Source organism: Symphalangus syndactylus, chromosome 4 (genome assembly GCF_028878055.3).
Source record: "Symphalangus syndactylus isolate Jambi chromosome 4, NHGRI_mSymSyn1-v2.1_pri, whole genome shotgun sequence".
NCBI lineage: Eukaryota > Metazoa > Chordata > Mammalia > Primates > Hylobatidae > Symphalangus > Symphalangus syndactylus.
Window position 1 is genome coordinate 132,211,442 of NC_072426.2, and position 13,560 is coordinate 132,225,001.

Below are 13,560 nucleotides of genomic sequence, written 5' to 3' on the forward strand. Positions count from 1 at the left end.
ATAACAGCAACAACATCAGAAGGCAAGGGGCAGAGTCTTGACTGCCACAGTGACCTGCCCACTCGGTGTCCCTCTCACCTCAAAAGAACTTGTACTTTTCCCCTTCAGATTTTGTGAGCACCTTTTGAAAGTTCTGTTGATTACAGCTGTGTTGATATTAAGATGCTTATCAAAGACAGATTATGTTTAGAAGGTTTAAGGGATACCATGTAGTAATAATGTAGGTTAATTCATTAAGATTGCTTTCCTTTTAGTACCTGGCTGAGATCATCTGTTCTAAATCACACTGTGCACATTTAATAGATAACTTGGGATTATAATGTGTTAGAATTGGAAGCACCAGACCTTTAGGTATAATTTTAGTCCCACCGCATTTCCCATTTCTTCTTTTTTCTTTTTTCAGACAGTGTCTCACTCTGTCGCCCAGGCTGGAGTACGGTGGTGTGATGTCAGCTCACTGCAACCTCCGCCTCCCGGGTTTAAGCAATTCTTGTGTCTCAGCCTCCCCAGTAGCTGGGATCACAGGTGCCCACCACTACGCCTGGCTAATTTTTATATTTTTAGTAGAGATGGGGTTTCACCATGTTGGCCATGCTGGTCTCAAACTTCTGACCTCAAGGGATCCGCCTGCCTCGGCCTCCCGAAATGCTAGGATTACAGGCGTGAGCCACCATGCCTGGCTCCACCCCATCCTTTTATAGAGGAGGAAACGCTAGATTAAGAGGTGAAGAAGTGACTGAGATGGGACTGTGGGATGGCTGCCTCCAGCCTAGGCAATCTGACATCCCGTGCAGTGTTCCGCTATTTTGTCTATGCTGTGGTGGCCCCAGGGCAGTGGAATGTGGGTAGTGGTGCTGTAAGTGCCACACAGAAACTTCACCTGTTTTAGAGTTTTACTTGATGTGATCCTGAACTCAGAATGGAAGGAAGAAATTCTGTCTTTTCCTCTCTGTACTTTGTAGTTCCTTGTTCATAGCACCCAAACCTTAGGCTGTATTGTGACACATACAATAATGTTTTGTCACTGCCATGTGAACACATTATTTAAAGACTTACGTGGTTTTAACTTGTGTGACCTTTGCAACCATTTACACATTGTTTTAGTGGCAAGGAGGGGGAAAACAAGTTCAGAGCTACAACTAACCTTCTTCCACATAAACGTTTGGCTGTCATTTTTGTTAGAGATCAGTTATATTCAGGAAAATGTGGGGAACCTAAAAGTTATTTATTCCAGTCTTTTGTCCTTTTCTCAGACATGGTAATCACTAAAGTGATCAACAATCCTTTATCCTATAATTCCAAAATCCTAAAATTTCTGGAAAATCTTTTGGAATTAATCTGAACTGATGTGAGGCTGTTTATACTCTCTATCCAATCCACTTAGCATAAGTATTCATAACTTGGGCTGGTGAAATATTAATTTGTTTGTTTTGGGGGTTTGATTACATCTCAGCCCCTGGAGGAGGTATTATGTAACATGTAGTGTAGTATCTTTCCGATTTCTAAAAAATTCTGAATTCTGAAACATCTAGCCCCAAGGCTCTCAGTTAAGGAATTGTGTATCTGAGTAGATCTTTGAATTATGCTTTACAGTTTTAAAAGTGCTTTCATAACTTAATCTCTGTTTTTCCCAACAGCCTTGTGAGGTAGATAAGGCAGATGCATTTTGGGAAAGCTCAGCGCTAGGGTTGGAGCATTCTAAAATCATCTGGGTTGAAGGCAACAGAGCTAGAGTTAGAAGACCTGTTTACCCTGGTGAATCCTAATGCATGTCCCAAGCATCATGTCCTCTGTGACTCACATCCGTCACTTACCCAACTAGTGGACTTGACCTCTTTATCCTGTAGAGTCCCCGTAAGTCCCTATAGACATTTATCTTGGCACCTGTAACAGTATAGTTAACTTAATATTTATATGTTGGCCTTTCCCTTCCCAGTTGTAAGCATATTGAGGTTAAGACTGGATATAGTTAATTTCTGTTCCTGATACCTTCATGGTGCCTGTGTGAAGCCACACACTCAAAGGTGTGCAGAAGGAATGAACTCAGAAGTATGGTTCCATGCCTTTGCTGCTGATTAAAGATATTCTTTCATTCCACATTTTCCTTTACAAAAGGAATAAAGGATTTACATATCACCTACTTTCTTAAAGATGGAAGAATTGCAGCCAACACGCAGTATAACTCTGTGTTGGTAATATAACAGTGGACTACATTTAATTGGAATTGTTTGTAAATTAATATTAATATCTTTAGGTTATCAATATATATTAAAGCTTCTGATAAGAACTGCTTTTCACTATACTCCTGATCACAGGATAGCAACTCAGTGGTGATTTTTTATGCAGTTCCTCTGAAATTGCTCTAGGCAATTCACACAGCTAAGGCTGTATGAGGGCAAAATAGGGGAAGAAAGGAGAGCCAACACAGTCTTCCTGAGAGTACTAACATAGCAAAAGATAAATGAATTCCAAATCTGTTACTGCCATCTATTTACATAATTTTTTTCTTGAAATAAACAGCTTTTTACTGGGTGGGAAATAATGTGTATTTTGTGCTGATAGGGTGAACCCTCATTGCCATGTCAAGCTTAATTTTCTCTTTTTTTCCACCCCCAGTCTTCATTTATTTTCAGGGTGTAGCCCTTTGGGTCTCCCCGCTCTTCTTGAGCAAACTTTTTGAGAGATTTCTGTTTGTGCTTAGAAGCTGTTTTTTGAGAGAGTAAGGAAACGGTGGAGGTTGGCAGAGAAAAAAAGAATATAGAATAGGGTTGAAGAGTGGTTGGAAAATGTCATGTAGTGTGTTTCACAGGAGCAGGGTTATGGTTTGCTCATTGCTTTATCTCAGAATGCTTGCCAAGTAGTAGGCATGCAGGAATTGCTGGTTAAATGGATAGTATTCTTGCCAGTTTTTGTTGTCATCATTATTGTTTGTTTTTGTTTTGTTGCATTTTACCTTTTCTTGGACCATTGAAAGTTTCCTATCATTCCTGACTGTTTAAATATTTACCTTCTTGGATCACAAGACTGTTCTTTAAACTCTTTATGTAAACTTATTTTTGACTGTGTAGGGAGGCTTCCTTGTGTGAGACCAAGAGGAAAAACAGAGATCATGCTTCTTCCACATGGGGATACCCATGACCACTTCTACTCTGATTCCTGTAAAAGTTCAAGAGAAGAAACAACACCCACACTGGAACTGGTCTCAAAGGATATAGCAAATCACCCTGCAACATGGTATACAACTACTGCTCTTTTCCTTATTGGCCATTACTCCTCGAAACCCAGGATTTACAAGTCACTACTACCTCTGCATTTGCCCTGAAAATGGTCTTCTCAAATCACTTTAGTTCTCTTCCTAAAACACAGGTCAGATCGTGTCATTCTCTTTCTTGAAATCTTGGAATTGGCACACCACAGCTTGCAGAGCAACAGGTGCATTCCTTGGCATAATATTTAAAGTCCTTCACAAGTAGTCCTCAGGTACCTTTCTAGCCTCATTTGCTGTGTGGTTCTTCTGTAGGAGACACATCCCAAGCACCCAGTGATACTGTCTTTTTTGTGTTTGTGCTGTGCCCTCAGTCTGCAGTGACTTCCCTGTTCATTATTCCTTCTGTGTCTTTGTCCAAATTTTCTCCTTCTTAGGAGGATACCAGTCATTGGATTTGGATGCGTACTAATTCAGTATGACCTCATCTTAACTTGATTATATCTGCAGAGACCCTGTTTCCAAGCAAAGTCATATTCACAGGTATAGGAATGAGGACTTGAACATACCTTTTGGGGGACACAACTTAAACTACAGTACATGGCTCTAGATATTTTAAAGAGAATTCTGTTTTCTGTGTTTCAGATCACTTGAACTAGTGCCTGTCATGTTTCAGGGAAATAACTGAGACTTTGGTTCCTTGCTTTTCCAATCTTGATGAGTAGTTTCAGAAATAAGGCCTGGCTTCAATTCTAACCAGGCAAATCCTGGCATCATGGAATTTTAAAACCAAAAAGAGTCCATATAAGTCATTTTGCTTAAATGTTACAATAAGAAAAGGTAGACAAATCATCTTCTCTTACTGTGCCTGAAGGCATAAAGTGGACATAAATAATACCCTGATGCCAAGGACAGTGTTCATTCTTTATGTTCAGCAAAAACAGAAATGAAATAATTCAGATTAGAATACATTTCCCTGAAATGCTCAGCTATTTTAAGGCAAAAGCCCCAAGGCTTGTTTTCCTACCCCTTTTGAATCATGCCGAGTGGCCCCAGTCATATGAAGAGATGTCATCAGTAAAGCACCAGGAACTGTGTTCAGTGCTCTTGGAAGCTCCACAGTAACTGTTGGTTGAATGTAGAAGTGAATGTGAATATGAAGAGAGTATGTGTGCCATGGAGCTACCAATAGCTCAAGGCCTGTGTATCAGGGATGGCAGGGAAAGGGGCTGGGAGTGTGCTGGGAATTTCCATAGATTATCTCTTTTAATCTTCACAGCAGGACCTGTAAGTACTCCTAGGGGAGACGTTCCCAAAACTATAAAACCGGTGGGAAGCAGAGCTGAGATTTGATCCCAAGCCTGTCTCATTCTGAAGCACTAGTGGCCTTTGTCCTGCTTGTTTCCTTTACCAAATTATGCAACTGTTTTTTCCTCTACTAATACTAAAATGTCCGTGTCTCACTGCACTTTGGGAGGCTGAGGCGGGCAGATTGCCTGAGCTCAGGAGTTTGAGACCAGCCTGGGCAACATGGTGAAACCCTATCTCTACAAAAAATACAAAGAAATTAGCCAGGCGTGGTGGCACATGCCTGTTGTCCCAGCTACTTGGGGCACTGAGGTGGGAGAATTTCTTGAGCAGGAGGTTGAGGCTGTGGTAAGCCGAGATGGTGGCACTGCACTCCAGCCTGGGCAACAGAGCAAAACCCTGTCTCCGAAAAAAGGAAATGTCAGTGTCAAAATTGTATGTATATATTAAACCAAAGACAGTATTCACATGTAAGAAGAATAGAGTTTTCCTCTTTTTTTTTTTTTTAGTTTTGAGATAGAGTCTCACTGTGTTGCCCAGGCTGCAATGCAGTGATGCGATCTCAGCTCACAGCAGCCTCGACTTCCCAAGTTCAGGTGATTCTACTACGTCAGCCTCCGCACTCCAGTAGCTGGGACTACAGGTGTGCACCACCGTGCCCAGCTAATTTTTGTATTTTTAGTAAAGATGGAGTTTCACCCTGTTGCCCAGGCTGGCCTCAAACGCCTGGGCTCAAGCGATCAGCCGGCCTTGGCCTCCCAAAGTGCTGGGATTACAGACGTGAGCCATTGCGCCTGACCGTTTTGTTTTGTTTTGTTTTGTTTTGTTTGTTTGTTTAAGAGACGGGATCTCGCTCTGTCACCAAGACCGGAGTTGGAGTGCAGTGGTATGATCATGGCTTACTGCAGCCTTGAACTCCTGGGCTCAAGTGATCCTCCTGCTTCAGCTTCCTAAGTAGCTGGGACTACAGGTGTATACCATCACAACCAGCTAATTTTTAAAAAATTTTAAACAGTCTGGGTCTTGCTATGTCATCCAGTCTTGTCTGGAATTCCTGGGCTCAAGAGATCATTTGTGCTTCAGCAACCTAAGTTGCTGGGATTACAGGTATGAGCCACTGTATCCATCACTCGTATCTTATAAAATACTTTCAAAGCATTTGGATCAAAAAATGAGACAATCTGAAATACATACTTTTACCCTATGTGTCTTTTTAAAAATTTTTAAATTAAAAAAATTATTTTTAGACTCCTGGATCAGAACAATTGTCCATGATTTTTATTTCCATTTTTTTCATTGAAAAATAACATGAAACATTTAATAAGGTGTTATGATCATTATTAAATTTTATCTCTTCTAAAGTAGCTGTTTTCAGTTTGATATTTGAATAGGTGTTATTCTTCAAAAATAAGGATTGAACAACTTGGTTATAAATTATAATGCTGTCTTGGCAAAATGTAGTTATTAGGGCAAAATTGATTTAAAAGAAAATGCAAGGCAATTAAATCTGATTTTTTTTACTTTTAACAAAATCAACATATGTACTATGTTATAATATATAGCTTCAGAGCCTTTTTAATGACCTCATTTTATTTATTTATTTATTTAGAGGCAGAATCTCCCTCTGTCACCCAGGCTCGAGTGCAGTGGTGCGATCTCGGCTCACTGCAACCTCTGTCTCCCAGGTTCAAGCGATTCTCCTGCCTCAGCCTCCTGAGTAGTTGGGATTATGGGTACCCACCAGTGCGCCTGGCTAATTTTTGTATTTTTAGTAGAGACAGGGTTTCACCGTGTTGGCCATGGTTGGCCAGGTTGGTCTTGAACTCCTTACCTCAAGTGTTCCGCCTGCCTCGGCCTTGTCTAATTTTAAAATTTAGTGGTCTGGGTCATAGTCATCAGACTGTGTTGGTTGTAAGTGACAGTGAACTAATTCCAGGAGTAGTGCTTACTCAGGAACAGCTGGCTTCGGGTACTGCCAGGAATCTGTTTCATTCTATTGCTCACCTCTACTTTCCTCCACACTGACTTTTGCTGACTTCATTTTCAGACAGGCCCTTACTTCATGATGGCAAAAAGCCACCACCAACTCCAGGGTTACCATTTACAAGCTGAACAACTGAGTTTTGGGGCTGGCTCACACAGCCAGCTTGGGTCATGTGGCCATGTCTCATTAGCCAGACCTGAAACATGGACTCCCTCTGGACTGAGAGTAGAGGGAAAATGGTTTGAAAATAAACTTGGCATATTGTTATGAAGATTAGGAGGAAAGGATGCTGGGCATGATAACTTAGGGCACAGCTTGTTGAAAGAAGGTACAACCAGAACTTTATATGTTTTGCTGTAGGGATTTAAGAAAAATCTGCTACCCAAAAAGAACATGTTCAGTATTAACTGCCTGAAAAAGGAAAAGACCAGAAATGCACAATTTGTGACTGAGTACCAGACACTGTATTAATTTTCTTTAAAAATCATAACATTAACAATTCTCTGAGGTAATTACTGCCATTTTGGAGCACTTACTATTTGTCACTCTGTGTGAGGCACTTTACGCTTTGTAGAACAGCTTTTGTGAGGACAGCCTTAATATTTTCATTATACTGGTGAAGAACTAGGAGGCCAGAGGCATTTGGGTTTGAATCCAGATGTGTCTGATTTCATTTATATCATCTCCTAGTTTTACAGTTTGCTTTTGTTAGTCTGTCTGTGTGTCCATCTATCCTCCTCTGTCCTGTCAGAGCTCCCCCTCAGCTTCTCTAAGCAAGGCCCCCTTTCACCTCGGGCACCTCTCCAGTCCATTGGGAAACCGGCTCAACTCTGTGCTCTGAGCATGCCACCAGTGTCTGTCCCCTTTCCCCCACCTCTGCTGCTGGAGCTCTAGCCTTCATTATGAAGGGCTGGAACTCTTATTACGAATTCTATTTGGCCTGCCTGCTTCCAGTCATCTCTTCCACCCCCATTTTCCTTAACAGCCAGATTGAACTTTCAGAAAGTGCAGACCTGATCTTATCAAGCGTCTGTTTTCCTTGGCTTCTCATGGAGGGAGAGCATGATCCTGGCCCCTGCCTGCCGTCCTTTCCACCTCACGGCACTCACTCTCTGGCCTTTTTTCTTCTTTCTTCTCCAGTGCAGCAGTCTTACACCTTACCACCTCCTTCTCTGTTCCTGTGGTGCGCTTCATTTGTTTTACTTCTTCAGGTCTGTGTTTACATGTCACTTAAAGTCCTTAGGGATTTCTCTGTCCCTCTCCCCTGCCCCTTCAATCTGGAAATCTGAAACTGTTTACTGCTCGTTTTTGTACTTTTCACAGTTTGTAGTGATACATTCGTCTGTGATTATTTGCCTAATATTCCCCACTGAATCATGAACTCCGTAAGGGTGGGGACCAGGTCTGTCTGGTTAATTAACTGCTGAGTCTCTAGCAGCAACCACAGTGCCTGGAACATCACAGACACTCAAATATGTGTTGACTGGACTGATGGGTTAAAAACTGAGTATGTCCAAAGCAGTGCACTTTTAAGTGATTAGCTTTTCTATAGTTCCCTCACTCTGTCATTTATTAAGAATGAACCTATGTTTTCCTCAGAGCAGTTTTATCCCAGTTGCTTTTGGTTTGCTTAGAAACATGCTTCCTTTCTTGCTGACTGTAATTGCTAGCAATTCCAATGCTCTACAGTGATGCACTTGGTTTCTGAAACTCCTGGATCAGAGCTAGCCATAATTGGGGAAGATAATAAATTTTAGGGTATGTAATTCCTCTCAATTTGACCTGAGTGTGGGTGAGGGAAAGAAGAGAAGGCTCTACCGACTTGCTCCAAATGGTTCCTTGCCCAATAACACAGAAGCCTTAACACTCCTTTAACTCGGATATGCTGTCCCCAGAACCCATGCATCCAAATTTAGCCCTCTCTGCATGTCCTTGTGATTTCTGACTGCCATCTGTGTCCAAATTGGCTTTGGAAGGAGAAGCTTTCTCTCCAGTGATTTATTATTTAAAGCAGTCTTCTCAGCCCTTATCATGAAAACTGGCAATTTTCGTATGGCCCGTTGGAATCCACATACAAGGCTATCTGTCCCAGGCTCACTGGTGCCCCAGTTCTAGGGGATCACTAGCCCTGCATGCTTGTGGCCTTTTGATGTGCACGCAGGCATGGTGACTGGGAAGCTTATCTGTCTGTGATCATCTCATGTGCTGCAGATAACATAACTTCTTTCTCCCTTTTTAATCCACAGTTGGTCATGTTCGGAGTTTGACCTGAATGAGATTCGCCTGATAGTTTACCAGGACTGTGACAGGAGAGGCAGACAAGTCTTGTTTGACTCTAAAGCTGTTCAAAAGATTGAGGAGGTGACCGCTCAGGTATGAAATGCTGATTTGCTTTCTCCTTTTCTTTTGTGCTTTTAACCACCCCTCTGAGCAATCATTTATTAATCTATAATCTTCTCGTTGAGTTATATTATGCAGTGCCATTAATGGTTCAGAAGAAACATAAGCAATCATTGAATCCTTTAATCAAAGCCCTACGCCCAACAGGTATGAGTATGCTCACTGCTAAACACAAGTGAAACTGTTAGCAAGTAATCATGGCAGGAGCTAAGCAGTGTACTATTAATAGTACTAGAGGTAAATTTGCTGGTGAGTTGCAATCCAGTAAGATTTTGATGCCAAGTGAGTGCCTCAAATGTAATGGGAAAGCAGAACTCTAAAATTCATAAAGTGATAAAGTGTTAGCCTGAAGATCATTCTGTCCAATGTTTCTCACGGATAATAATAAGTAGCACTGGGTTAAACAAAATTAAACAGCTTTGCTTACTTACAGGGCTTCCATATGCAAACCTGCATTGTTATCTTCAAAAAGGATTGTTTCTCAAACCCTTCTGACCAGGGGAGCTTTTATTTATTTCCTTTTTGTTTTTTTTTTTTTTTGTGGAGAGTTAGGTGGTAGTGGTGGTGGTGTAGGGTGGGCGACAAGGGATGGGTAGAGTGAGGATAGAGCAGCTCTTGATCCCTTGGAACTAGAATGGGAATGGTAAAGTAACATGTTTAAGGTGAGAAGAGTCTGATCCTTTCTGGGTTTTTTTGGGTATGAGACCAGGGTACTTGTAAATTCACTTTAGACCTTTCATTCTCTTTTCAATATTTGTTCAGATGCCTACAAATTAAATAAATCCACTTGTATTCATTCTTTTTATGTTCAATAAGTTGCTACCCATACTGACCAAATATTGGCAGTTTGTAGAATGTGCAGCTAAGTAAATGAACAGTTTATAATGCAGTCTTTGTCTCGTCAGGGCCAAGGGGTTGTTTTCCTGCTTTTGATAAGGATCATTTCTGCAGGAAGGAAGTGTTTGGTTAAACACAGTTTAGCTGGGTGGATTCCACAGTATTTTAAAGTGGAGTTCTGCCAGGTGGCTAATCATTACAGTAGTTGTTGGGCTTGTTAGGTAGGTGAAGGCGGGGGCGGGGGAACCAAGAAATCTCTCAGGTGATTCACTGTAGGCTTTCCTGGTTAGATTTGTAACAGAAATTTAGGTGAGCCAGCACTTGACCCTTTGGTGGACAGGAGATGGTTTACCTCTTAATTTCTTGAATTATTTCCCATTTCTCTGAAGGCCTCACATGGATGGTCTAGTTGAGCAGCTATCACTGGGGCTGCTCATAGTGGTGGCAGGTGGAGGGGAAAAGAAACACAAGTTTTCAAAAGGAACTGGAATCTTCAGTGTACTAGAGCACTGATAATGCTGGAATCTGGAAACATAGGCTTTCTTAGAAGCATTCATCTAACCAAAAAGGCATCTTAGGTTCAGGAGGTTTGTAGCTTGCCCAGGGCTACAAAAGAATCCAGTCGGTGCTCTATTCACTATACCAGGTGGTGTCTCCAGTTATAGACTGTTCAGCATTGTACTCCAGCCAAAGGGTCTAGCAGTCTGAGGCAGGTGGCACCTCGTGTCACTTAGGCCCTCTGAGGGGCTGTGTTTCTGGCTTAAGTGAGATTAAGTAACAGCTTTATCTTTAGCGTGTTGAGGGAGTGCTGGGTGCTCAGGAATAATCAAGTGCCACTTTGAATGCCATCATTGCTGGAGTGACAGTTGTGGTCCAGCACATTTTGTGTTTTCCTTACATTCTTTTCCCATTTTCAGTCCCCACCGCCCCAGCCTCCCTTGGCAAGCACAAAACGTCATGAGTTTGTATCAAGCACATGACTGCAGGCATTTGCATTAGACCACCAGTGTGACTGTCACATTGGAGATTAGATAAGCTGCAATTGCATTCATGTTTTTTTCCAAGCAAAAGCTGCACAAGGAAAGAAAAAGGCAAAGAAAACTCAGAATAGAAACAACTTATCATAGAGGGTGCAGGAAGCTTCTGTAGGGAGTAATATGTTCGGTGGGAGGTAAATATTAATAAAGGTTTATCCTTATACCTTTGTCACTGTGATAAAAATTAGTGGCAAACTCTAGGGAATGTATAGTAGAGCATCCTCTGTTGTCTTTAACCTTTGAAGACCATATTTCTGTCACATGCTATGTAATTCACAGTAGCTCCTGTTTCAGGGTTTTGGTTTCATCCCTTACAAATTCAACCTCATGATTTTCCTTCCTGTCACCTTTAAAAGCGTAGTAGAGGAGGTGTGTCATTAAAAACACAAGCAAGCCGGGCACGGTGGCTCACGTCTGTAGTCCCAGCACTTTGGGAGGCCAAGGCGGGCGGATCACGACGTCAAGAGATCAAGACCATCCTGGTCAACATGGTGAAACCCCATCTCTACTAAAAATACAAAAAAATTAGCTGGGCGTGATGGTGGGCACCTGTAGTCTCAGCTACTTGGAGGCTGAGGCAGGAGAATTGCTTGAACCCGGGAGGCAGGGGTTGCAGTGAGCCGAGATCATGCCACTGCACTCCAGCCTGGCAACAGAGTAAGACTCCATCTCACAAACAAACAAACAACCCTACAAGTCAGTCTGCCCAAATTAATAGTTTTGTTTTATTAGTTCCATTTGCTTAGTAAAAATTTAGATTTGAAGCCTCATCTTTCTCCTCATCAATTTAATGGATTATGACTCTACATAATACTAAAAAGCTAATAATCAAAACTCTAATAACCAAAACAGAGGTCAATTATGTGAATTGAAGTGTAAATAATAGTTAAATTATTAAAAGAGGATAAAGTCTTAATACATAACGTACCTCCTTTTGTCTAGAACCCTTCTTCAGCATTATGCCTTCCCAAACCGTGTTTTTGTCATTATTGGGGAAAAAAAAAAGCTTCTGTTTTTTAATGCAACCTAGGCACCAGAATGCTTTTAAAAAGGAATTCCCAGTGAAGAACTGTTGACGAACCTGATATACTTAGTAATCTTTTACCTTGCCTGTCTCTCTTAACCTAGAAAACAGAGGATGTTCCTATTAAAATATCAGCCAAGTGCTGCCAGGGAAGCAGCAGTGTCAGCAGCGTCAGCAGCAGTAGCAGCAGCAGCATCTCTTCCCACAGTTCTTCTGGGGGATCTTCACACCATGCTAAGGAACAGCTTCCAAAGTACCAGGTACAACCGTCCCTTCTGTGGGAATAGCCCCTGGGGTTAAAGTTACTTACTGTAATTTCTCCTCGGGAAATAATGCTTGCTCGAGGGCTCTACTCCAGGAATATGAGGACAAGTATTCAACAGAGTACTCTTAAATATTTCGCATCAATGTTGTTTTTGCTCTTTGGCTTTTATCTCCAATAAACACTGTAATCAAGCAGAGGTAATACAGCCTACTGTGAACTGGATGAGGAAGAAATATTGCCTGTCAGGTAAATTACCTTGCTTTGTTTCCTTTGCTCTCTGATCCAGAATATACTTTCCAGTTTTGTTATAAGAATTCCTAAGGATTCTGGGAATGTATATGGGCATCCTAAGAAAATAGAACATGCCAGTAAAAGGAAGAAAGCCTTGTATGGGAACAGAAAGAAATGGCAAGATCTAATCCGAGTATGAAGGATAAAAGGCTGATGGCGTTTTTTACACTGTGTGTGTGGGGTGTGTGTGTATGTGTGTGTAAGGATGGGGTTAAGGTTATTGAGAAATATTGGCTAACAAGATAAAAAGGAAGAAATGTTTTATAAATATTGAATGGCAAAAGGATATTAATTGATGGAGGATATATTGAACTTTTTCTTAAACCCATGTAGAATCTTTTCTACTATTTTGCTGGAAAAACAACACTAGGGAAATTACCAGCATATGGGTCCAGAGGACTTTGTTAATTTCATAGTTAGGATTTGTGCCATGCATTTGCCCTTTTTGAGACACAGTGCTCCTGGGTCTCACAGCAGTCTGCAGTTTAAAAAGTATGGAGTGGAATTTTCAGCAGGTTGAGAATCACAGTTGGCATGTGGCCCTTGTACCCCAAGAAAAAGCAGATTATAAATGAAGGAGGTGGGTGGAAGTTAGTAATAAAGAATGTGAAAACCAGTTGGTTTCTGTCTGCATATAGTGGGAAGAAGTTGGTATGAGCTATAACGAGAGAGAGGAACCTAGCTGAGCAGGGCTGATAGATTTATCTTTCTCTTTCCACCTCTGCAACCATGTATAAGTAAGTGTGTATTTGTGCATCAGCATATGTATGCTTGTGTGTCTGTGTGTATGTATTTGGAGTTTTAAAAAAAGATTCGGAAGAGTATGTTAAGGGTGATTCCCATGTTTTTCCTTGGGTGGAAAGCACACTGACAGAGAATCTAGTTGGCAGGTCAGGGTGCAGAACCATGGTTGCTTTGGTGGCACACTGGTTTGCTCGGCATTCATACCTGTCCTGTTCATCAGTGTGTCACCAGCACTTAGCACAGGTGCTCAGAATTCTGCATCCCAAGACACTCATTCAGATGTCACTAGGTGAATGAATGTATTGGGGTATATGATTCTAGAGCTCCAGGAGAGCTCTTGGTCTAGAGACAAAGATGTAGGAGGTATTCTATGTAAATAATAATCAAAATCAAAAGAATAGTTGAAAAGGCAGGCAGTTAGTAGGGTTGACCTCCAGGCAAAACCACAGTAAGGGATGATCTGGG

The 13,560-nt window shown here is 41.5% G+C and overlaps 1 protein-coding gene across 7 annotated transcripts in view; it reads left to right on the plus strand.

Moving 5' to 3' along the window:
- Window positions 1–13,560, plus strand: part of FNIP2 (folliculin interacting protein 2) — a 136,824-nt gene that overhangs the window by 48,579 nt on the left and 74,685 nt on the right. For 6 of the 7 annotated variants that reach the window (XM_055276280.2, XM_055276278.2, XM_063638338.1 and 3 more), the window contains exons 2-3: window positions 8,744–8,870; window positions 11,900–12,055. In XM_055276280.2, coding sequence (XP_055132255.1) covers window positions 8,744–8,870; window positions 11,900–12,055 — 283 coding nt within the window. Of the gene's footprint in view, window positions 1–3,016; window positions 3,235–8,743; window positions 8,871–11,899; window positions 12,056–13,560 lie in introns of those variants that run through there. The other variant, XM_055276277.2, reaches the window with a different exon arrangement.